The sequence below is a fragment of the Delphinus delphis genome, chromosome 2, assembly GCF_949987515.2.
Source record: "Delphinus delphis chromosome 2, mDelDel1.2, whole genome shotgun sequence".
NCBI lineage: Eukaryota > Metazoa > Chordata > Mammalia > Artiodactyla > Delphinidae > Delphinus > Delphinus delphis.
This window is the reverse complement of record NC_082684.1, coordinates 80,805,349-80,831,720: the sequence shown is the minus strand read 5'-3', so window position 1 is coordinate 80,831,720 and position 26,372 is coordinate 80,805,349. Positions and strand designations below refer to the sequence as shown.

The following is a 26,372-nucleotide window of genomic DNA, read 5'->3' as shown; positions in this document are numbered from 1 at the left end:
ATACCCTAAATGGTATTTGGGAGAAGCAAAAAATATTTGGCCATATTATGCATAAGAGAAAAAAGGGCATACGAGAATAAGCAAGACAGCATGGTGCCCCAAACGAATGGAGTCTTTCTTACGTATACTTCGTAAGTCCTTAATAACAGTAAAAGGAGGTTACCTCTAACGGAGAGGACAAGGTATTTGCTATGGAAAAGAATGAAAGAAAAAAAATGAGGGAGAGAGAAAGAGAAGAGGGAAAGGAAAAGAAAGAGAAGCAAAAATACAGTGCTAATATAAGTACGTAACAAGAGCAGAATTATCTAAATGTGTGCTGTATCCTAAAATTGCCCAGAAAAATCTACCCATCCTCTTAGCTGACCAACCTTCACCCTTCACTGTTCATTGGCAGAGTTGGCAAAGAGTTAATGACAGAAAATTAAATTCCAATTTGTCAATTTTGTTCCTTGTTAGCAAGTCTGAAAAAAATCTTAGACTATAAAGGTTTAAATTAAATCTGGATAATATTAAAAAGAGATCCCTTCATTTTACAGATTAGGAAAACTGAGTCCTTCAAAAACAACTGAGATTATAAAAGACCTTCAATTTGTACTTTACTAATACCAATTATCCAATAATCTCTTTCCTCAAGAAAACACTTTCATGATGATGTCAAAGACAAGGAAGCTAATGGTGCTCAGTGCCACAAAGTAAAATGGTATAAGTTTGGATTTGGTTTTGAAATAGAAGAAAGGTAAACGAACATTCTATACTTTTAACATGGCACAAATACAATAACCTGGTTGTTCTGGACTGGTTCTTTGGGTAATGCCAGGGCCTCAGTTTGCACATCTTTAAAATGAGGCAATCTATAGCATATAGTTGCTAAAGTCCCTTCTTAGAAAGTTGGAGAATCCTAAAAATCACTAAAAAAAAAAAAAAAAGACATGCTTGGGGAGGAGGGAAGTATGAAATACACCTGGTACGGCTGTTCAAATGACCAATCTTGACCCAACAGTGGAATCCATAGGGTACCAGTCTCTGACTGGCTTGAGAACACTTGCGGTCACTTCATTACAGTAGAGAGCCATAGTAAACTATAAGAGGCCCCTTTAGGCCTGTACTCCCTTGTTTGTTTCCAGAGGGCAACTGAAAAGGGTCCTCCATTTCCACCTTCTGAATCTACAATTCATATTTCCACTTTGAGAGGGCCCTGCTACCCATCATTCATTCCTAGTATCTGTCAACCCCTAGACATTTATGCAGCACCTACTTATATGCACCCATCACCTAGCAAAAACCAAGTTTTCAATAAACATTTGTTGACTTGAAGGGATTCGTCCATTAAGACTCTCCTGAGAAAAGCAGGTCAAAGAAGAAACCTTTTTCACCATTCCTGCTCTCCTAACACCTGACACTCATGTTCCTCCCCAGTCATGTGTGACACGTGGTTTCTAAGCACTGGCTGGGCTGCCAGGCACAGCTACTGCAAGCAAAGGTCTCTTTGAGGGGGGAGATGGGCACTTACCTGGGGAACCTCTGCTTCAGCTTCCTCAGGCTCTGCCTGGTAGGCGGCACAGACACTAGGCACTGGGCTATCTCGTCGTATTGGGCTTTAGTCAGTATCATGTTGGGCCAGGGACTGGGAGGTGGCAGTGAAAAGGAAAAAAACACCCTGGGCTTGAGCAGCCTTCGTGCCGGGAGACGAGGGGTGGGCACAATGCGGCACAGCGTTGTGTTCCCGACTTTCTGGGCTTGCCCCTACCCTCCCTCCTGCACCCCTGGCTGCACAAGCCTGGGCTTCAGCCTGCAGCTCCGCGGCGGGAGGCGGGCTGTAGACCGACTGCCCTTCCTTGGCTTTCTGAGCAGCCGCAGAGGGCCCGGCCGAAGGCAACCTGCCGCCATGTTACTTAAGGGCAAGCCAACCAGGAAGTAACGGCCACAGGCAGAGGTGCCGCCTAAATCCTACCGGCAGGTCCCTGGGCAGGACCCACCTGGGATTAACGTGGAATGCTCCTGGCGGTCATGCCTTCCCTGTTGCCAGAAGCCAGGAAGTCCTGGCGCATCGGCAAGGCAGCAGGGCCCACGGGTAACCGTGATCATTAAGCCTGAGCCCGAGAAAACCACTGCCAGGGCGCGCGATTTGAATACGCTTCCAATCGCGCCCGTTTTACTGCAGCTCCAATCGGAGACTGGCCTACAAAGAAATACGCCTTCTCTCGGTTCAAGGCTCCCTGCGCCCTGCGAGCGTCAGCGGAGGAGCTTTAAAACCCAAAACCCACTAGAATCGCTGTAGACGTACAGCTTGGCTTGTGTTGAGGGAAGTCTGACAATTTCTGCAGCTGGCGAGGAACACAGTTTTGGCCCTGTTGGGAAACAGGCTAGAAAACAAAACCCACATCATCAAACAGCGCGCAGTAAACAATATCACTCTCACTCCTCACAGGTGCTCAAGAACTGAAATCATTACTTATTCATCTGTGAATCCCCAGCTCTCAGAAAATAGTAGGCATTCAATAAATGTTTGGAGAAATAAGTCAGTGAACGAATTTATCTGTTTTGTGTATGTGTTGTGAATGGATCTCAGCTATCCCGAGGCCATTGATTAGGACATCAGTGCCTCCTTTAATCCTTTTTAAAAATCTATTTGGTTCTTAAAAGGCCATGTGTCATGTTTCTTTTCAAATTTTAACATTTTAAGCAGATGAAAGAAAAAGTGTTTAGATTTTAAATAACGTGTAAATGGTTAATTTTTTTTTTTTTAATCTGGAATAAGGCCTGGGTTAGAAGTTTAGCTTAGATATGCCTCCTTCGATAAATTTCTTAATCCGTCTAAACCTCAGTTCCTTTGTCTGTAAAATTGATTTTTAATTCATGGGGTTATTCGTAAGATTAAATAGGATAGTACAAGGAATGGATTCCTTAGCTTAGCTTCCAGCAGATAGTCTGTGGAAGATAAAGAGCCTGTATAAGACTACTTGATAGTGATAGGTCAGGACATTTACCAGGTGTTGTTTGCTCCCTACACATTGACTTATTTGATCTGTATAATTTTCTAAGAGGCGGGTACTATTGCCATCCTCCTCGTCCTCCTTTTTGTGCAGGGTGAATAAACTGAGGCATGAAAAGGTTAAGCAACTCTTCAGCGGTCATGAGAACAAGTAAGCAGCAGGAGTAAAGTTTAAACACCTGAAATTTGGTTCCAGGGTCTGTGCTCTTGCCAACTCTCAGTAATGCTTAATTACTACACACAAAAAAGTCACACTCTCTTAGGCCAAAGGTTAAGAATTTTTTTGAAAGGAAACAATCTATATTTCAAAGAATCTTTTAGTCCATGTTTTAAAAAAGCTTCACCACTTTATTTTCCCAGGCGTCTCCAAGTCCAGTATCAACATGGATCCTGAATTCAGCAACCATAGATTCTTTTGAATATTTACATCAGAATGTTTTCTTCCCATATGCTTTGCATCTAGCTCTGGTTGTGTGACATTAGTACATAACTATTTATTTATGGCAGCATGGCCTGGAGTTGCCACCTGGCTAGTTTGTTGCTGACCCTGCCATGACTCTTACATGAAAGCTAGCTGACGATAAGCAGACACCACTTGATTCCCCATTCCTTTCTCCTTCCCGACTTCACTCTTCTCAATTCACAGCCAACAGATTTTTATAGAAAACATCAGTTCAAGGATGTCTGCACTGGTTATTTTTTATAGTAACTCTTTTCTCTGGCTCTTGTCCTGCATTCACCCTCACAACCCTAAAGGAAAAGACCAGGTTTGTTTTTCTGTTTTTATTTTTAACATGCCGGCAGTTTACAATTTTGACCCAAATCCAGTAGGTTGTTTAGAGTTAGCGCCAGGGGAAAAGCACAGTGATGTTGCTGTTTTCATTGGCAGTGACAATGGTGTTGCTTATTAGGCACAAAATAGAAGCAAAGCAGAAAGGTGGTGGTGGTATTGCTGTTTAGGTGTTTCTTATTTCCCTTGAATGTGAAATGCTTGGTGTAAGCCAATTATTTCTTTGAGGCATGCTTTCTCCCTCTCTCACTCCATCTCTTGAACCCCACTATGTGCCCCTCATCCGCTCTTACTCCTTCTAGAGCTGTCTCTCCGTGCCTGGAGTTCCCCCACTGTTTCTCAGTCGGTCTGTCGGTAATACCGACCATTTTCTACTAAGTGAAGTAGGGTCGTGAAATGAAAACAATACCAAAGGAAAAACCCAAAGAACTGGCTACCTGTTTAAAATCAGCCATAAATTGTGTAGCCTTGAGCAAGTGACAGCCTCTCTGATCCTGAATGTCCTCAGTGTAACCCCAAGAAGTGGAACTTTATAGTTCTGATAGGGAGAAAGAATCTATAAATATGAAAAAAGTGTAGGAAATCTTAGCAAGAAAATATGTCAAAATGGGGACTAGTGCAGCTCCCTGGAAGATGGTCCAGAATGAATAGCTTGACCAGATATCTTTCTGCCAATTCAGGACCACGTGAATAATGAACGATTTTAAAGGAGTGTGGGGTTTGCCAGGGAGGCGACAGAAGGTCATTTCAAGAAGAGTGCTAAACACAATGGACTAAAAATAAGAACGAGCCAAGTCACGCGCATGGGAAAGTTATTCCGGCTAGAGCAGAGAGTTCTAGGCAGAGTGCAAAGGAGTTGAAGATGCTTCACCTTGGAAAGAGTCAGTCACATTTGTAAACAGTCTGTTGTTGAACGTGCCAAATCCAATACATGTTTTTAAAAGTAAATACTGACATATTATCTTTATTATATTTAAAAATCTGATTCTATTCATGGAATCTTGTTAAAATCATCTCATTGATTATTTTAAAGAAAAATAATGGAAGTTTACTAACTAAATAAAGAAGGGACTTAATATTATTTAAGCACCTATTATGCTCAAACACTGTCTCATTAGCCCCTGATTTATAGATTAGGACACTGAGGGTCAAAGAGAGTAAAGGACTTGCCTGATGGGTCCAGTTAAATTGGAAAACCATGATTTGGACCCAAGCTAGTCCAACTATAAAACTTCATTTTCTCCATCATATTGTACTGTAATTCAAAAAGGAAAACCTCTTTGGTTGAATTATCCTCAATTAATCATTTATTCTTTGAAATAGGTAGCTTTCTTTGGCCACAACGAATGCCTGTTGAAGAGGCAGTGACCTTCGATTCTGACATTTAGCCAAAACACACTTTTAAAAGATCGTTCGGCCTCTTTCACCAGAAGAGACTGCATATGTTTTTCTTTGCCCTATGAACTACCACCTAAAGTGATGCGTCTTTTGAAACGAGTTTACGTCTCCATACTTTCCACCTACAAGTGACAAGTCATTTTACCCTAGTCCCCAAATAATACAGGTGCTTAGTAAAAGAAAAAGATCAGAATAATTCAGTTATTGAGGGTCACAGCAATCACTCAACTTAATGAATGGAGGAAAACCAAAGGAAACACACAGAAAGACATTCCACACCATGATAGTGGAGCAGTTAACACTGAATAGTCCTGAGACCAAAAGTCAAATGTTGGTTGCTTCATGCAAATCAGTGGTGAATGAACTCCTAGTCTGTCGAACGAAGCAGCCCAATTCCAGAGGGAGGTTACATGTTGAAGGAGTTATTCACCAACGACCTGTTTCAAACAAAAGCTGTGTCCCACGTGCAAATAATTCAGAATGGCCCCTCTGCAAGTCTTACTTATTCGATAACTCTAAGAACCAATGTTGTGGGGATACTTACCAAGGGCAGGCACCATGCCAAGTACCTTACATACATCTATCTCCCCTTCATTCTCAGATCCAGCTTCAAGAGGTAAGTGCTATCCTTAAATCCATTTTCCAGGTGAGAAGCCTTAGGCATATACAGGTGGTTTCTATGTATATCATCAATTGTTTTACAACATTCTAGAATAGTGTTTCTCAAACTATCTGTGTTAAGGGCCCAGTTTTCCCCCAATTTGTCATAGACAAATACTTCTGTAAAATAAGGCAAAAAACTGAGTTGCTTAAAAATTGAAATTTAAAAAGACAAAATCATGCAAGCCCCCAATTTGTTATTATGAGACGCAACAGACATACAATTACTCTGTCACATCGACATTAAGAAGTTCTAAATGTTTATTCTCAATTTCTGTACTTACCATATCAAGACATGGAAGAAAAAGTTTGAGAATCAGTACTGGTCTGCTGATCACATTGTGAGTAGAACTGTGCTGGTACCTTAGGAAGTCAAGATTGTAAGCCAGGTATGTGCAAAGTCTAGGACATCATACTTTCATGTGCTCTTAGAAGAGAAGTATAACCTGTTCCTTTAGACGTCTAAGTATCAATCATCATTACTATTACCATTATTCTACTGTATTTAGTTCTTCTAAGTGATGCATGTTTATTGAGATCAGCAGTGAAAATCCTTACAGGCTATTTCCTATGCACCCTATAAAGTTAACACCATGTATTTTTATAGCATAAAACCTAATTTCTTCCTTACATTATAAACCCATCCATCAGAGCTCATATACTTCTTCTGTTCAGAATCATACACAGAACACTATTGGCACACGATAAAGGGTATTAATTGACATTTACACATTTCCTATTATCACACTTGACAAGGATAAGAAACAAAAGTAGTGTTTTCCGGGATAATTTCTCTTGGGTGTTTGTTTGTTATAGCAAAAGGAAACATGAACGTGTTTGCTGAAGAAAGACTGAAGCTTCTTAAATTTTCTCCTCAGGCTCATCAGGGACTTGTGGATAATTTGCAGGCAATTTGTATCCCCTTTTCCTGCAGGACTAAACCTCAGACGTAATTTCTGCAGTTGTCAATCACTCTTCTTGTCCCCTAGACCATTCTATAAGAATACATCGTGTTCTGAGGGTTTTCTCACATTTATAAATTCAGGAATTGAAAGGAACTATGCTGGTGGAGTAGAAGGTTTCTACTGGAGAGAAAAAGGAATGAGAGGCAAGGAATCAAGCCGTCCTTAATAGGCACTTCTTTCAGCATAAGCTAGAGTTAGAAGCACATGTCAGATGGAGATTAGCTCTAAGTCTCTTCATTTAAAAAATTACTCTCTTTTGCCATCTCACTGGGTTAGACTTTGAAAAGAGCAGGCAAGATGCCAGTCAGGATTTATAACCCACTCTCTCTCTCTCCATGATTGCTAGAAGCAGAGTTAAGGGAAGGAGTTCCTTCCGAGATAAGTATAGAGATTATTATAATAATAATAGGATCCTTTATTTTGAGAAAATGAAAGCATATTACATAGTTATGCAGTATATCAGCATCACAGAATCTATAACTAGCATTATTATACCCACTTGGCATATGAAGAAACTGAGATGGCTTAGAACTTCAACCAGCTTTGTCAGATTTAACTTGTACATGTGAGGCTATAAAAGTACATCTTTCATATGCTCCTTGTATCCAACAACACAAGATCAGATCCTATAAATTATCCATAGTCCCATCACTTGGAAGCCACCACTGTAACTATGTTGGCATTATTCCTTCCAGTCATTTTTCTACAAAGTTTGTTCTTTTCATAGATAAAAGTAAACTATGTATACAGTTTGAGTCCCACTGTCCCCTTGACATTACACCATGAGCCAAAGATTTTCTTATCAACACCTGACAATTTTGACCCTAGGTTTTTTGTTTTGTTTTTTATTTTTGGCTGTGTTGGGTCTTCATTGCTGCATGCGGGCTTTCTCTAGTTGTGGCGAGTGGGGGCTACTCTTGGTTGTGGTGTGCAGGTTTCTCATTGCGATGGCTTCTCTTGTGGAGCACGGGCTCTAGGCATGCAGGCTTCAGTACCTGTGGCACATGGGCTTCAGTAGTTGTGGCTCACAGGCTCTAGACTGCAGGCCCAGTAGTTGTGACACATGGGCTCAGTAGTTGTGGCTTGTGGGCTCTAGAGCACAGGCTCAGTAGTTGTGGCACGTGGGCTTCAGTAGTTGTGGTGCACAGGCTCACTAGTTGTGGCTCACGGGCTTCAGTAGTAGTGGTGCGTGGGCTCAGTAGTTGTGGCTCATGGGCTGTAGAGCGCAGGCTCAGTAGTTGTGGTGCGTGGGCTTCAGTAGTTGTGGCATGCGGGCTCTAGAGCACAGGCTCAGTAGTTGGGGCATACGGGCTTAGTTGCTCCACAGCATGTGGGATCTTCCTGGACCAGGGCTCAAACCCGTGTCCCCTGCATTGGCAGGTGGATTCTCAACCACTGCCCCCCCAGGGAAGCCCCGTCAACCCTAGTTTCACAGTAAGAGTGGAGCATAGGTTGCAGAAGTTAGGAGATGAATCTTCACCAAAGGCCAGTCCTTGAAGGCGGTCCTTGGCATAGCCAGCACAAGGCTGGGCCATCCTCTGGTTCCAGCAAATGGGCTGCAATTCAGACAATGTGGGATGGTGTAACGGACCCTCTGGAACAAGGTAGACATTTCTGTGACTGATGAACAGCTTTCCTGGGCATTCCATTCACAGAGTTATGATTGTAATCATGTCAGTGAAACTCCTACCACATGGACATTCTGTCAGTCAACATGTAGACACAGGAGCCAGCATGTATTTTTATTATGATGGCTACTAGTCATATCTGAACATTCAGATTCATTACAGCCCTTGATGCAGGGAACAAATGTTTTGTGTGGCCCAGAGGACACTGGATGCCATTGGGTTTCCACTTCACTTTCCAACAACACTAAAATGTTTAAAAGTTGGTACAGGGATGAGAAGGGACTTAAGGTAATGGTGTGAGCAGGGAGTAACAGAGATGTCTTGAGGAACAGTTAAGCTGTTCCACACACACACACACACACACACACACAAATCTAGTTTTACAAAACAACATGAACTATTCGTAAAGATAAAACTTTTAAAAACATAATACAAATGCTTTTAAAATACAAAGACAATGTAACTCATTTATGTCAGTTCCTCTTAGGAAAATGTGGACATCCACAGACGTCATTCATTCATTCATCAGATATTTACTGAGTGCTACCACGTGCCAGGCACTATTCTAGGCCATGTGTATAAACAACATACAGGATTGACCAAGTCCTTACCTTGGAAGTTTATGTTCTTCAATAAACTAGATTTTCTTTATCATAAGAGTATTTCATGTTCCAGTTTAAAGGAGGCTAAAGAAGCATGACTAAATACAACACCTGACCATAAACTTAATCCTGTACTGGAGGGAAAAAGTACAATAAAGAACATTATTGGATGACCTCACAAAATAGGAATACAAACAGTAGATTATATTTTTAAAAATATATATGTTTGAAAAATATATATGTTACCCCAAATAATCCAGAAAGAAATAAATCAAGAACAATGACAGAGTAAATGATAAATCAAACGGAGTAAAATATCAACTGTAGGTGAATCTAGATAAAGGGTATATGGTCATTTTTTGCACTCTTTTTATTTTGTACTCTTTTTATTTTGTACTGTTTTGGCAAATTTGAAAGTATTTTCAAATAAAAAAATTTTGAAACCTATTCCACTATGTAAAATGAATGAAAACACAATGTCCTTAAATCGTGTGGCAAGCTCCTGTCAGTCATATATGATTTGTAGACATTTGATTGACGTGCTGATTTTCTTGGGACTTCAAACATGGGATTGTACATTTTGCCTGACCCACAGGATAACTGAGGCATAACTTTCAAAATCTCTCCATCTGCCGCCTCACAACATGGACCATAGATGCTTTCTGTCTCTTCCCAGAACCTAATGATTTCCTTTTATATCTATAAAAAATATATCATAAATATATAATTATCCCACTCACTGTGTAATTGTAATCCACATTCTCTGGGCTAATAAATACCCTAAAGAACACAGTTATATGACAGAAACAGGAAATTCCACCAAACAGTCCCTACAGAAATATTCCTATCTTTCCTCCTTCCTTCCCTTTCTCCTTCTCAGGGGTCAGACAGCTCTCCCAGCCTCCTCTCTCTCTCCACTATTTCTCTCACAGGTGTTTATCTCAAAAAATCTCTTGCATGTCAAATCCTGTCTGGCATTTGCTTCTCAGAGAACCTAGACTAATATGGCCCCCTATCTTCAGAAGCATACATATAGAACTAGAGGTTACACCCTAGTCACCTTATTGCGTTTGGGTGTTTCCCAAGCCTCCATCAGCAATACATTAGACTTCCCAAGAAGGCAGTCTAATCTAATATTTATGAAACTAGACGACTTTGAAGTCAAAAGGACTCAGGTGGAAGAATTAGTTGGATGATCTTAATATTTAATGGAATCAGCTTTCTATCTCAGTGATATACATATTAGTAAAAGACAGAATTCTATTTTTTATGAACTCGCCTTTTATACCATGCAGATTTTCTTCATTGCTAAAGACAGATGTCAGGGAATTCCCTGGCGGTCCAATGGTTAGCACTCGATGCTTTCACTGCCGTGGGCCGGGGTTCAGTCCCTGGTCGGGGAACTCAGATCCTGCAAGCCATGCAACCAAAAAAAAAAAAAAACAAAGACAGATGGCAAAGTTCCTAGATGTAAACTTCCTCGGGTGCTGTCAAAATTCCTATTTGTTTTACTGTATCTTGGAGTTCTTCATTTCCACAAATGACTAATCTCATTTTGGTTGTTCCTTGAAGACTAATGCTTATTTCAGTCTTGCCCAGTGTATAATAACATCTCTTGTCTGAACCCGAGGGTCCAGAACCATGTATCAACTTGTGTACCACACATGCCCCTCCTGGAAACATAGAGGTATCTCAAACACAATTTTTAAAAATTTAAACTTATTTTTATGCCCCTCTTCATGTGCTTCCTTTCTTGGAAAATGGCACTACCACACATCCTTTCCTTCATAGTCAATCACCATGTCCTACCTGCCACCCTGAGAACTATGTTACTGCCACTATTCAGGCCCTTTTTTTCCTTGTGCTATTAGTCCTCTAATGAAATCCCTGCCATAGTCTGTCTCTACTCCAGTCTTTTGCACTGGAAACAGGTGATTTTTCTAAAAATACAAACATAAGTCTCCTTGAGATGCTCTTGCTTACTTTGCACGTTTCATTTCTTCCTTCTATTTCCTGATAAACCCTACATACATACGAGTTGCTAAACCTCAACTATTAATCACCTACTACATGCTGAGCATCAGAAAGAGTCATTTTCAGCCCTAGGGGAGAGGTATTATCATTTCAAATCAGAAAAATTAGAGAAGATAAGTAACCTGTTCAATATCATAAAACTGACAAGGGACAGAGACAGGTCACTTTGACTCCAAGGTTACCCTTTTTTAAAAAAATTGAGACACTATATACATACAATAAAGAGTACAGATCTGAGTGTACAGTTTCATAAGTTTTGACAAATATATAAACCCCAATCAAGAAATAGACCTCTTTCATCACCTCCCAAATTTCCCTCTAGTTAAAAAAAATGACCTATAATTTTCATAGAGTGAAAACACATATTTAAATACCCAATTCTTGAAGGCCATTGTTTGTACCCTTTACCTGCCTTGCCCCAAACCTGCCTTGTTCTTTTATGCTGTTATACAAGGGAACACGCATTTCCCTCTGTTGAGATGCCCATACTCCTGATAACATCTACTCATTTTCCAAGTTTCAGTTTTAACATTATTCCCTTTCCTATGCCTTTCTCATACCCAAACCTGTACCAATAGTTAACTTTTCTCTAATATCTCCTAGTAATTGTTTACTCATCTATCACTCCCACTGCAGTCTAGTGACTAAAGTGTGTCTATAATTTTTTTATATTCCTTGCCTAGCATCTAGTTTCTTGACAGTCACATAGTGTTCAAGACATATTTGTTGAATAAACAAGTTCATGATGCTAAAGGCATAGTGCCTTGTAAGTCTCGTACAAAGATTTTATGCCAAGGCAACAAAGATCTGTTAGAGGTTTTACACAAAGGGATGCCATGACTGTCTGTGTTTCAGGAAGATAACTGGTAGCAATGTTAAGGGTATAAGACAGTAATGAAAAGAATGGTTGTAAAGAGTTAGTGGGAAACCATTGCAGAAGTCCAGAAAAGAAAGTATAAGGATGTTGGTTAAAGAAACAGAATGGGAAAGGAGAGCTCAGAGTTCAAAACACATTTCTAAGAAGTACTCTCCAGACTTCAATGGGGGTGGTAAAGGAGAAAGAAGGTTCGAGGATATTCCATGGTCTTTGGTTGAGAGAAAACAGATTGCTGTGCCAGTAACTAAGAAAAATTCTATAGGAAAAACAGAATAAGTGGGCAAATTGATTTTAAGACACCAAGATGTAATACAAATACATTGGAGATGAAATGGAAATATTGGGCAAGATCTCAGAAGAGTAGTCAAGATTAGAGATGCAGCAGTTGTGCTGGATATTTTCCGTTTACCCCTCCAGATACACTTTTCAACCTTCTCTGTGCCCTAGAATCCTTACCTATTTTGATTCCATCGCTGCACTTTGGCTTCCAATTGGGTTTAGGCAATAAGAAGTACCAGCAAAACATTAAAGGGCAGGAAGAGAATGAGTTTTGGATATTTAGTCCGTGGCTCTCTCCCTTTCAGGTCACCACAGGCTAGCTGCATCCCTCTTGCAAAGGACACAGCTCTTGCCTAGTGACTCTCTCCAGGCAGCTACTTGCTAGATTCCATTAAGGGCTGCCCTTGCTTATTGCTTCAGGCCTAGGGTTGATAAGGCCTGGGGTACTAACCATTCCTTGCTGGTTTCCCTTGGGCCTTCCCACACCCTGGTAAATAGTCTTTATTGAAATCTCCTCAGTCACAGTATTTGGGAATGCCATCTGTTTCCTGCTGGGAACCTAACTGACACATATAGATGGTACCTGAAGTCCTGGGAGACAAAATCACCCAAGGAAAGAAGATAGAATAAGAAGAGTCCATGCAGGAAACAAACAAACAAACAAATGCATTGAAATTCCTTACTCAAGACATTTGCAGAGAAATTCGCTCTAGAGGGAGCAAGCAGAACCAGAGCCAAAGAAGAAAAGGGCTTCAAGAAGGAGTCAGTGATTTCAGTTGCTGCAGGAAAATCTACTAGAATGAAAACTGAAGTAGAATCTTGGTGTTGACAGGTAGAATGCCATTGGTGACTTTTTTCAAGAGTAGTTTTGGCATAATAGTGGTGTCAGAGGCATGACTGCAGTGCACTGAGGGGGGAATGGGAGTTGAGGAAGAGTAGATGTAAATGTAGACTATTGATTCAGGATTTTGGAGGGAGAGAAGAGAATCAAGGTAGGGTAGTGCTGTAATGGAGAAATAGTGTAGAAAAGGTTTTTTAAGGCGAGGGGAAAATGTGCTTGTCCAAAGACTAACGAGAAAGAATCAGTGGGGAAAGTGAGATTGAAGATATAGGAAGGAGGGGAAAGAGAGCACAAGGAGGAGGAAAGGTGAGAGGATAAGCTTTTCATGGAAGGGACCATCTTTCCCTCAAATGTTCAATGAAGGATGTAAAAATTAGGTGAGCCTCTATATTTTCCTGTAACACCCTGCACACATCACTAGCACATGACCACCACCATTATTTTGCAATTACCTGTTTACATTTTTGGTCTTCCTATATAAACTGCTACTCCAGGACAGGGTGTATACCTTATTCTTCTCTGTATCCTCAGTATCTTGTGTATAGGAGGTGATAATTTTTTTTTGAAAAGTTGAAGATTTGACAATATCTTCGGTTTAAGGTGGAGTAGTTGAGTGATGTTCTAACAGACAGTTTTGTTTTCTCTGTGAAATAGGAGGTTAGATCTGGCTGCAGCTGGGGAACATAAAGAAAGATAAAAAACTTGAGGGAAGAAGTAGAGCCAGGATCTGAATGAATACACAATTTAAATTGGATTCAGTGTCTATGCTCTTCACCACTACCTTATGTTGCCTCTCCTTGAAGCAGCTTCAATGGCCTCAAAAGATCTAATTTCTGCAGAGTTTAAAACTGCTGCAGTTGGGGATATTCTGATTTTTACTTAGCAAGTCGACTTTGGATTTAATTTGACTTCCCAAGTCTAGCCTACCAAGAAGAAAATGAATTAAAAAACTGATGTGAGAATTCTGGTTGTGTTTATTTTCTTGACTCTGAACTTTTAATTTGATTAAGACAAAGTCTTCCTCCGGCTTATCAATTTGGGTGGATGGCTCCAATCTCATTCTAAACTTGAAAATCAGAGTAGGCCAGGGGCACATTCCAAAGGTCCTCTGCTCTGAAACCCTGCCCAGCAGCTTGTAGGCTTCTACCCAGAGCAATCCTCCCTGCTTGCAGCACTGTGCGCGTCCGTTTGTTTTTGGTCTCTGGGTAGCACATACTCTGTATGACAATGAGACAAATTTTCATATGGGGCCAATTGAATCAGCCTCTTTTCATGGTAGTGAAATCTTTCTTTTTTTTTTTTAATATATATTTCTTTTACATCTTTATTGGAGTATAATTGCTTTACAATGGTGTGTTAGTTTCTGCTTTACAACAAAGTGAATCAGTTACGCATATACATATGTTCCCATATCTCTCCCCTCTTGCATCGCCCTCCCTCCCACCCTCCTTATCCCACCCCTCCAGGCGGTCACAAAGCATCTAGCTGATCTCCCTGTGCTATGCCGCTGCTTCCCACTAGCTATCTACCTTACGTTTGGTAGTGTATATATGTCCATGCCTCTCTCTCGCTTTGTCACAGCTTACCCTTCCCCCTCCCCATATCCTCAAGTCCATTCTCTAGTAGGCCTGTGTCTTTATTCCTGTCTTACCCCTAGGTTCTTCATGACATCCTTTTTTCTTAAAATCCATATATATGTGTTAGCATATGGTATTTGTCTTTCTCTTTCTGACTTACTTCACTCTGTATGACAGACTCTAGGTCTATCCACCTCATTACAAATAGCTCAATTTCGTTTCTTTTTATGGCTGAGTAATATTCCATTGTATATATGTGCCACATCTTCTTTATCCATTCATCCGATGATGGACATTTAGGTTGTTTCCATCTCCGGGCTATTGTAAATAGAGCTGCAATGAACATTTGGGTACATGACTCTTTTTGAATTATGGTTTTCTCAGGGTACATGCCCAGTAGTGGGATTGCTGGGTCATATGGTAGTTCTATTTATAGTTTTTTAAGGAACCTCCATACTGTTCTCCACAGTGGTTGTATCAATTTACATTCCCCCAGCAGTGCAAGAGGGTTCCCTTTTCTCCACAACCTCTCCAGGATTTAGTGTTTCTAGATTTTTTGATGGCCATTCTGACTGGTGTGAGATGATATCTCATTGTAGTTTTGATTTGCATTTCTCTAATGATTAATGATGTTGAGCATTCTTTCATGTGTTTGTTGCCAGTCTGTATATCTTCTTTGGAGAAATGTCTATTTAGGTCTTCTGCCCATTTTTGGATTGGGTTGTTTGTTTTTTTGTTATTGAGCTCTCTGAGCTGCTTATAAATTTTGGAGATTAATCCTTTGCCAGTTGTTTCATTTGCAAATATTTTCTCCCATTCTGAGGGTTGTCTTTTGGTCTTGCTTATGGTTTCCTTTGCTATGCAAAAGCTTTGAAGTTTCATTAGGTCCCATTTGTTTATTTTTGTTTTTATTTCCATTTCTTTAGGAGGTGGGTCAAAAAGGATCTTGCTGTGATTTATGTCATAGAGTGTTCTGCCAAAGTTTTCCTCTAAGAGTTTGACAGTTTCTGGCCTTACATTTAGGTCTTTAATCCATTTTGAGCTTATTTTTGTGTATGGTGTTAGGGAGTGATTTAATCTCATACTTTTACATGTACCTGTCCAGTTTTCCCAGCACCACTTATTGAAGAGGCTGTCCTTTGTCAACTGTACATTCCTGCCTCCTTTATCAAAGATAAGGTGACCATATGTGTGTGGGTTTATCTCTGGGCTTTCTATCCTGTTCCATTGATCTATCTTTCTGTTTTTCTGCCAGTACCATACTGTCTTGATTACTGTAGCTTTGTAGTATAGTCTGAAGTCAGGGAGCCTGATTCCTCCAGCTCCGTTTTTCATTCTCAAGATTGCTTTGGCTATTCGGGGTCTTTTGTGTTTCCATACAACTTGTGAAAGTTTTTGTTCTAGTTCTGTGAAAAATGACATTGGTAGTTTGATAAGGATTGCATTGAATCCGTAGATTGCTTTCGGTACTAGAGTCATTTTCACAATGTTGATGCTTCCAATCCAAGAACATGGTATATCTCTCCATCTATTTGTATCATCTTTAATTTCTTTCATCAATGTCTTATAATTTTCTACATACAGGTCTTTTGTCTCCTTAGGTAGGTTTATTCCTAGATGTTTTATTCTTTTCGTTGCAATGGTAAATGGGAGTGTTTTCTTGATTTCACTTTCAGAGTTTTCATCATTAGTGTATAGGAATGCCAGAGATTTCTGTGCATGAATTTTGTATCCTGCTACTTTACCAAATTCATTGATTAGCTCTAGTAGTTTTCTGGTAGCATCCTTAGGATTCTCTATGTATAGTATCATGTCATCTGCAAACAGTGACAGTTTTACTTCTTCTTTTCCGATTTGGATTCCTTTTATTTCCTTTTCTCCTCTGATTGCTGTGGCTAAAACTTCCAAACCTATGTTGAATAAGAGTGGTGAGAGTGGGCAACCTTGTCTTGTTCCTGATCTTAGTGGAAATGCTTTCAGGTTTTCACCATTGAGGACGATGTTGGCTGTGGGTTTGTCATATATGGCCTTTATTATGTTGAGAAAAGTTCCCTCTATGCCTACTTTCTGCAGGGTTTTTTTCATAAATGGGTGTTGAATTTTGTCAAAAGCTTTCTCTGCACCTATTGAGACGATCATACGGTTTTTCTCCTTCAATTTGTTAATATGGTGTATCACGTTGATTGATTTGCGTATATTGAAGAATCTTTGCATTCCTGGAATAAACCCCACTTGATCATGCTGTATGATCCGTTTAATATGCTGTTTGATTCTGTTTGCTAGTATTTTGTTGAGGATTTTTGCATCTATGTTCATCAGTGATATTGGCCTGTAGTTTTCTTTCTTTGTGACATCCTTGTCTGGTTCTGGTATCAGGGTGATGGTGGCCTCACAGAATGAGTTTGGGAGTGTTCCTCCCTCTGCTATATTTTGGAAGAGTTTTAGAAGGATAGGTGTTAGCTCTTCTCTAAATGTTTGATAGAATTCGCCTGTGAAGCCATCTGGTCCTGGGCTTTTGTTTGTTGGAAGATTTTTAATCACAGTTTCAATTTCAGTGCTTGTGATTGGTCTGTTCATATTTTCTATTTCTTCCTGATTCAGTCTTGGCAGGTTGTGCATTTCTATGAATTTGTCCATTTCTTCCAGGTTGTCCATCTTATTGGCATAGAGTTGCTTGTAGTCATCTCTTATGATCTTTTGTATTTCTGCAGTGTCAGTTTTATTTCTCCTTTTTCATTTCTAATTCTATTGATTTGAGTCTTCTCCCTGTTTTCTTGATGAGTCTGGCTAATGGTTTATCTATTTTGTTTATCTTCTAAAGAACCAGCTTTTAGTTTTATTGATCTTTGCTATCGTTCCCTTCATTTCTTTTTCATTTATTTCTGATCTGTTTTTTATGATTTCTTTCCTTCTGCTAACTTTCGGGGTTTTTTGTTCTTCTTTCTCTAATTGCTTTAGGTGCAAGTTTAGTTTGTTTATTCGAGATGTTTCCTGTTTCATAAGGTAGGATTGTATTGCTATAAACTTCCCTCTTAGAAATGCTTTTGCTGCATCCCATAGATTTTGGGTCATCGTGTCTCCATTTTCATTTGTTTCTTGGAATTTTTTCATTTCCTCTTTGATTTCTTCAGTGATCACTTCGTTATTAAGTAGTGTATTGTTTAGCCTCCATGTGTTTGTATTTTTTACAGAGCTTTTTCTGTAATTGATATCTAGTCTCATAGCATTGTGGTCAGAAAAGATACTTGATACAATTTCAATTTTCTTAAATTTACCAAGGTTTGGTTTGTGACCCAAGATATGATCTATCCTGGAGAATGTTCCATGAGCACTCGAGAAAAATGTGTATTCTGTTGTTTTTGTATGGAATGTCCTATAAATATCAATTAAGTCCATCTAGTTTAATGTATCATTTAAAGCTTGTGTTTATTTATTTTCATTTTGGATGATTGGTCCATTGGTGAAAGTGGGGTGTTAAAGTCCCCTACTATGAATGTGTTACTGTTGATTTCCCCTTTTATGGCTGTTATTATTTGCGTTATGCATTGAGGTGCTCCTATGTTGGGTGCATAAATATTTACAATTGTTATATCTTCTTCTTGGATCGATCCCTTGATCATTATGCAGTGTCCTTCTTTGTCTCTTCTAATAGTCTTTATTTTAAAGTCTCTTTTGTCTGATATGAGAATTGCTACTCCAGCTTTCTTTTGGTTTCCATTTGCATGGAATATTTTTTTCCATCCCCTCACTTTCAGTCTGTATGTGTCTCTAGGTCTGAAGTGGGTCTCTTGTAGACAGCAAATATATTGGTCTTGTTTTTGTATCTATTCAGCCAATCTGTGTCTTTTGGTGGGAGCATTTAGTCCGTTTACATTTAAGGTAATTATTGATATGTATGTTCCAATTCCCATTTTCTTAATTGTTTTGGGTTCGTTATTGTAGGTCTTTTCCTTCTCTTGTGTTTCTTGCCTAGAAGAGTTCCTTTAGCAATTGTTGTAAAGCTGGTTTGGTGGTGCTGAACTCTCTCAGCTTTTGCTTGTCTGTAAAGGTTTTAATTTCTCCACAAATCTGAATGAGATCCTTGCTGGGTAGAGTAATCTTGGTTGCAGGTTTTTCTCCTTCATCACTTTAAATATGTCCTGCCAGTCCCTTCTGGCTTGCAGAGTTTCTGCTGAAAGATCAGCTGTTAACCTTATGGGGATTCCCTCGTATGTTATTTGTTGTTTTTCCCTTGCTGCTTTTAATATGTTTTCTTTGTATTTAATTTTTGACAGTTCGATTAATATGTGTCTTGGCATATTTATCCTTGGATTTATCCTGTATGGGACTCTCTGTGCTTCCTGGACTTGATTAACTATTTCCTTTCCCATATTAGGGAAGTTTTCAACTATAATCTCTTCAAATTTTTTCTTAGTCCCTTTCTTTTTCTCTTCTTCTTCTAGAACTCCTATAATTCGAATGTTGGTGCGTTCGATGTTGTCCCAGAGGTCTCTGAGACTGTTCTGAGTTCTTTTCATTCTTTTTTCTTTAATCTGCACTGCAGTAGTTATTTCCACTATTTTATCTTCCAGGTCACTTATCCGTTCTTCTGCCTCAGTTATTCTGCTATTGATCCCATCTAGAGTATTTTTAATATCATTTATTGTGTTGTTCATCGTTGTTTGTTTCACTTTTAGTTCTTCTAGGTCCTTGTTAAATGTTTCTTGCATTTTGTCTATTCTATTTCCAAGATTTTGGATCATCTTTACTATCATTATTCTGAATTCTTTTTCAGGTAGACTGCCTATTTCCTCTTCATTTATTAGGTCTGGTGGGTTTTTATCTTGCTCCTTCATCTGCGGTGTGTTTCTCTGTCTTCCCATTTTGCTTATCTTACTGTGTTTGGGGTCTCATTTTTGCAGGCTGCAGGTTCCTAGTTCCCGTTGTTTTTGGTGTCTGTCCCCAGTGGGTAAGGTTGGTTCAGTGGGTTGTGTAGGCTTCCTGGTGGAGGGGACTAGTGCCTGTGTTCTGGTGGATGAGGCTGGATCTTGTCTTTCTGGTAGGGAGGTCCACATCTGGTGGTGTGTTTTGGGGTGTCTGTGTACTTATTATGATTTTAAGCAGCCTCTCTGCTAATGGGTGGGGTTGTGTTCCTGTCTTGCTAGTTGTTTGGCATAGGATGTCCAGCACTGTAGCTTGCTGGTCGTTGAGTGAAGCTAGGTGCTGGTGTAGAGATGGAGATCTCTGTGAGATTTTCACTGTTTGATATTATGTGGAGCTGGGAGGTCCCTTGTGGACCAGTGTCTTGAAGTTGGCTCTCCCACCTCGGAGGAACAGCACTGACTCCTGGCTGCTGCACCAAGAGCCCTTAATCCACACGGCTCAGAATAAAAGGGAGAAAAAGTAGAAAGAAAGTATTAGTAGAAGTAGAAAGTGAGAAAGAAAGAAAGAAAGAAAGGAAGGAAGAAAGGAGGGAGGGAGGAAGGAAGGAAGGAGGGAAGGAAGTAAAAAAAGAAAGGAGATAAAGTAAAATAAAATAAAGTAAGATAAAATATAATAAAGTTATTAAAATAAAAAATAATTATTAAGAGAAAGAAAAGAAAAAAAATTAAAGAAACAAAAATAAAACGGATGGATAGAACCCTAGGACAAACGGTGGAAGCAAAGCTACACAGACAAAATCTCACACAGAAGCATACACATACACACTCAGAAAAAGAAGAAAGGGGGAAAAAATCATAAATCTTGCTCTGAAAGTCCACCTCCTTAATTTGGGATGATTCCTTGTCTATTCATGTATTCCACAGATGCAGGGTACATCAAGTTGATTGTGGAGCTTTAATCCGCTGCTTCTGAGGCTGCTGGGAGAGATTTCCCTTTCTCTTCTTTGTTCTCACATCTCCCAGGGACTTAGCTTTGGATTTGGCCCCACCTCTGCGTGTAGGTCGCTGGAGGGCGTCTGTTCTTCGCTCAGACAGGACGGGGTTAAAGGAGCCGCTGATTCCCGCGCTCTGGCTCACTGAGGCCTGGCGGGGGGGGCGGGGGGGGCGGGGGGGGCGGGGGAGGGAGGGGCACGGAGTGTGGGGCGGGCCTGCGGCGGCCTCTGACGTTGCACCAGCCTGAGGCATGCCATGCGTTCTCCCGGAGGAGTTGACCCTGGATCCTGGGACCCTGGCAGTGGCGGGCTGCACAGGCTCCCTGGATGGGGGCTGTGGACAGTGACTTGTGCTCGCACAGAGGCTTCTTGGTGGCAGCAGCAGCAGCCTTAGCGCCTCATGCCCGTGACTGGGGTCCGCGGTTTTAGCCGCGGCTCGCGCCCGTCTCTGGAGCTCCTTTAAGCAGCGCTCTTAATCCCCTCTCCTCGCGCACCAGGAAACAAAGAGGTAAGAAAAAGTGTCTTGCCTCTTCGGCAGGTCCAGACTTTTCCCCGGACTCCCTCCCGGCTAGCCGTGGCGCACTAACCCCCTGCAGGCTGTGTTCACGCAGCCAACCCCAGTCCTCTCCTGGCGCTCCGACTGAAGCCCGAGCCTCAGCTCCCAGCCCCGCCCGCCCCGGCAGGTGAGCAGACAAGCCTCTCAGGCTGGTGAGTGCCGGTCGGCCCTGATCCTTTGTGCGGGAATCTCTCCACTTTGCCTTCCTCACCCCTGTTGCTGTGCTCTCTTCCGCGGCCTCGAAGTTCCCCCCTCCACCACCCGCAGTCTCCGCCCGCGAAGGGGCTTCCTAGTGTGTGAAAACGTTTCCTCCTTCCCAGCTCCCTCCCACTGGTGCAGGTCCCGTCCCTATTCTTTTGTCTCTGTTTATTCTTTTTTCTTTTGCCCTACCCAGGTACGTGGGGGGGTTCTTGCCTTTTGGGAGGTCTGAGGTCTTTTGCCAGCATTCAGTAGGTGTTTTGTAGGAGTTGTTCCATGTGTAGATGTATTTCTGGTGTATCTGTGAGGCGGAAGGTGATCTCCGCGTCTTACTCTTCCGCCATCTTCCCGGAAGCCCGGTAGTGAAATCTTATAAAATCGTTTTCTACATTGCCAGAGGGGAGTATGGAATTTTAACATGGTCTATATGTATGTGTATATATATATACACATACATACATACATATATATATATATTTATAATGTAAGTGCAATTTATTTCTTAGCTGCTCCCAAAGAGGATTTGAGGGGACTAGTCTATCTTATTTTATTTGTCTCCTTTTTTGTACGGGCATAAATTAGATATTTTTTGCGGTGCGCGTGCCTCTCACTGCTGTGGCCTCTCCCGTTGCGGAGCACAGGCTCCGGACGCACAGGCTCAGCAGCCATGGCTCACGGGCCCAGCCGCTCCGCGGCATGTGGGATCTTCCCCGACCGGGGCACGAACCCTTGTCCCCTGCATCGGCAGACGGGCTCTCAACCACTGCGCCACCAGGGAAGCCCTAAATTAGATCTTTTGAGGCCATCTAAGCTGTATCACAGAGAAGCAATGTAATATAGTGGTGAGGAGCATAGACACTGGATCCAGTTTAAACCGTGTGTTCGTTCAGATCCTGGGTCTGCCATTAAAGGGTGGCCTGTGCTTGGGTACATTACTTAACTCCCCTGTGCTATAGTGTCTGGCTCCAACTGTAAACTGAGATAATGTTAGTATCTACCTCATAGATAATTATGAGGATTATAATTTAGATTATGGAAAGTACTTCAACTAGTAACTGGAACATGGCTACATGCTGAAATTATTAAGTCCGTTAACTCTTACTATTTCTTTAAAATAAATTGCTACCAAATGGCCTACCAAAATATTACTAGATTATTCTATGACTCAGTGTACCCATTTAATAATATAGGTAACATATATAAGGTATTTTGTCTGCTAGGTGCTGTGCTAAATGCTTTCTATATGTTATCACTGGAAAATGTAACAGAAGAAACAGAAGCTGAGAGAAGATTATTAAGTTGCCCAGCATCAAACAGTTGGTTAAATGAGATTTGAACCAGGGAGTTTGACTCCACGTCTACAGACTTAACCACAAAAAGACATTGCTTTTTCTTCATACAGCTGTTTTCATCATTGGGCAAAAATATTAGTCTGGATATGACTAGGCTTAGTTAAAAGTTACAGACAAACCTAACGACATTCTTAGTAGAAACCACTAGGGAATAGTGACTGCTCTTCTCAGAACTGTTATTTTTTATCTTTCTGAAGAATGTTAGTATATTTTGTCAGTTTTATTTGATTTAGGATTCAGATGTTTGGAGAAATATTTCCCAGCCTTCACTTCAGAACACGCACTGCTCCTTGAACCTTTAAAAGACCCAGTTGCAAACCTGATCTTTCTTTTCCCCTATAAATGAAGAATTCCTACTGACTTAATGTGCATGAATTAATTTTTGAAAGTAGTATTTACAAGATGGTCATAAACACTTCCTCCAGGTGGAAAATTTCAACTCAAGAAGACACTAGATTTAGAAAACTTAAATAGCAATTAGTTTGCTCATACAAAGGGGGAGAAAAATCCTTGATGGTCTCATTTTTCCATGTCTCTAATGTACGTACTTTTAAAAGAAATTCATCCTCTCATAAGCAATGTTACATGTCACAAATAATATCGTTTTGGATCTATTGCATATTATGAAGAAGTAGCTTTAGTAACTTTTTCTTCACACTCACTTCCGATAAAACAAAATATGTGAGTGTCTGTGTGTTTAACATGTTTAGCATTTGTAAATAATTTTCCAGGTTTCTAGCTAATATCCTATTCTAGAGAGTGGCAAAACATACATAATCATGTTAATTATTTGTAGTTTCTCATGTTAAGTTTGATTATAACTGGCTTTATAATCACCATCTTTACTCTTCTAAAAGTTTCCTGCCATTATATAAGAATTTTGGAATATAATATGGCTCACAAATTCAAAAATCAGGTCTGTTCTGCTCCCTTCAGTACTGGGAATTCGGGCTGTTATATCTAAGACTACAGATGAGCTGGGAAACTAGGGGTGGTGAGTGTGGCGGTGGGGAAACACTGGAATGGAGGAAAGATGTGAACTTGGGATACAGACAGACCTGGGTTTGAGTTCTGGCCCTACCACTTATTACCTATCACTTTATGTAAGAAATTCTATCTTCAACCTCTTAGTCTGTCACTTTCCTCTGGATTAAACAGAGACATCAATATTTACTTCTTACATTGTTGTGAGGAATAAATGCAGGAACGTATTCTAATGTGTTCGGCACCATTAATAGCACATAGTAGGTTCCTAATAAATGTCAGTTCTGATCTCTTGGACAACACTACTTCCATGAATGTAACTATGGACAACTAACTCTGCTGGTCCAGTGTTCGAAGGGAAGAGAGAGGGAAGATATTCTTGCCATGTGCCTAAACACTCAAACCAGTTCAGAACATGGAGAAGAGAAGGGATTCGATTCTAATTGGAAGCAGTGTGATATAATGGTATGAGGGAAGGTTCTAAAATCAGATAAAGTAAGTATGAATTTCATCTTTCTATTCAACTTGAAATCTGATTTTAAGACATTAATTTATAGGAACTTCAGCTCTCTCACCTGTGAAATGTGGATAATAACGCATACTCTTAGACTTAAGGTGAGAATTAAGTGAAATAAAGCTTCTTAACACAGTGCCTGGAAAATACATAAATCCTAATTTCTTACTCGAAGGAGCAGTAACATCCATTCCACCCAGACGGGGATGATTTCTACCCCATGGTTTATCTGCGTATACCTAGGACCCAGAGTGAAAGAGTAGGGTAGAGAAGCTTTGATGCCATCCTCTTTCTTGTTTACTGCACTCACTAAGTAGGCATTGCCTCTTTTCATTGACTGGCATTATGAATCTCATTTCAATTGGATCGTATTGGCGGGTTAGGGCAGATTAAGATCAGTGGTTTAATTTCTTTGGTTAAGATAGGCTATGGAACACTATGCTATTTCTCCAAAAAGGATAGCTACTAATTCATGGCTGTTTACTTTGCTCTAGGTTCTTCACCCAAAGATTAGCTAATCACCTTTGAAACCTTTCTAAGGAATTGGAGGCCTAAGGAGTTCAAGCCACGTGTTCCAGGTTATATAGTTTATAAACAGCAGAACCAGATCCCTCTGAGAGCTCCCTTTCCTGTCCCAGCTGACTCTCTACTTCCTCACCTGTTCATCGATTTCCCGCTCTGTCCACCCCAGCTGGACAAGGTCCCTCTTGACTATAAATGTTCATAGCCCTTTGTTTTCATCTTTCACATGGCTCATATACTTTTCTATTAGTTATTAAAGTTATTTGAGTTCATTTCCCTGAATCAATAATAAATTCCTGGAGAAGAGGGACAATATTACACACCACTGTATCAATCAGGAGTGTTTTTAGAGCTTTTAACAATATGGAAATTTAATTATTGCACAAAACAAGAAGTCTAGATATATATGGCACTGGAGTGCAGCAGTTTAACAATTTCATAAATGGCCCAACTCTATTTTCTCTCCACCATGTTTAGTGTAATAGACTTATATTTTCTCACATGTCACATCACAGTTGCAAGATGGCAGTCACAGATCCAGCCATCTGATTTTTGTTCAAGGTAAGAAGAGGGGGGAAGGGCAGCACCACTGAGCTATCTACTCATGCCCATCTCTTATAAGACAAGAAAACCCTCTCAGGATCTCCATGATTAACTTCCTCCTATATCCCATTCCAGGACTGGGTCCCTTTGCAGGTCTTCAAGTGTACAAACACAACCATAACCCCACATTTCCCCAAATGCTGTGATTTATAACTGAAGAATTGAAAGACTCATTTAAAGCCTTAATGACAGTTACATGTGATAGCAAGTAGAGGACCAGAAAGCTAAGGGCATACATGATACTGAATAGCTGTTGAGGATCCCTTCTAAGGAGTTGCACCTATTTCCATATACCAGTTTTATAGCACCTGAAGTTTAAACTCATGCCTCAGCAAAGTCACAAATTGCAAGATGGTGCAGATTTTGGGGAGATTTGCTTACAATTAGTCACACGCTCAAATGTTAAATCTCTGAATACCAAGGGTCTATTTTAACCTCTTTCGTGATGAACAAGGTGGATTGTGTGTGCTTCCTACTGAATTACTACCCCTTTACATTCTTGAGAGAAAGTCTTTGTTGATGGCTGACTTGTAGACCCACACTTACGTGTAGTTATAGTTCCCTCAGGTGCCAACAATAGGTAGAATAAAATTTAAAGATGTTTCAGGTGAATAGCGTTTCACCCTGAACCCTGCCACAAATTGTGAGTCAATTATTTATGAGTAGAGCCCAATTTGTTTAAACCTCATTGACCTATAATACAGTTATGACATGTGTCTTGACTTGATTCTTCCCTCTATTGATTTGGTCTGGAAAAGTAAAACAAGAGGTGAAATGGCCCCTCAGGGTAAGTTAAAATTGTAGGTTATGGCCATGTTAAATTGCTTTAGTATACTTTGTGTCCTTTAGAGTCAGAAAATGAAGCAATAAAGTAAGCTGATGTAAGTAATTCTTGTTTTTAAAAGGACCTTGAAGTGCTCTTAACAATATCATGGATTTGATAAGATCTGCTTCAGACTTCTTAATTTAAAATGAACATAAAGATGGTAAAGCTGAAGGAATGTTGAAATACTAGTGTTGTGTTAACAGCTTTGAAACTGAATTCATGGGAGGGGACCAATGGGAACTCTTCACTATTGTCTGCCATACCTGGGGGGAAAATGAAAGTAGCAGTCACTGCTAGGAATTTCCTGGGGGGCATATCCA

The 26,372-nt window shown here is 40.4% G+C and overlaps 1 protein-coding gene across 3 annotated transcripts in view; it reads right to left on the bottom strand.

Annotated features, from left to right (window-relative positions):
• CDIN1 (CDAN1 interacting nuclease 1) overlaps nucleotides 1–1,783 on the bottom strand; it is a 222,761-nt gene extending 220,978 nt beyond the window's left edge. For all 3 annotated transcript variants that reach the window (XR_009518377.1, XM_060004960.1, XM_060004961.1), the window contains exon 1: nucleotides 1,511–1,783. Coding sequence is in view for 2 of the 3 variants with exons in the window: in XM_060004960.1 (XP_059860943.1) it covers nucleotides 1,511–1,611 (101 nt within the window). In the remaining variant the exon portion in view is untranslated. The remainder of the gene's footprint in view (nucleotides 1–1,510) is intronic.
• Nucleotides 1,784–26,372: the final 24,589 nt, after the last annotated feature.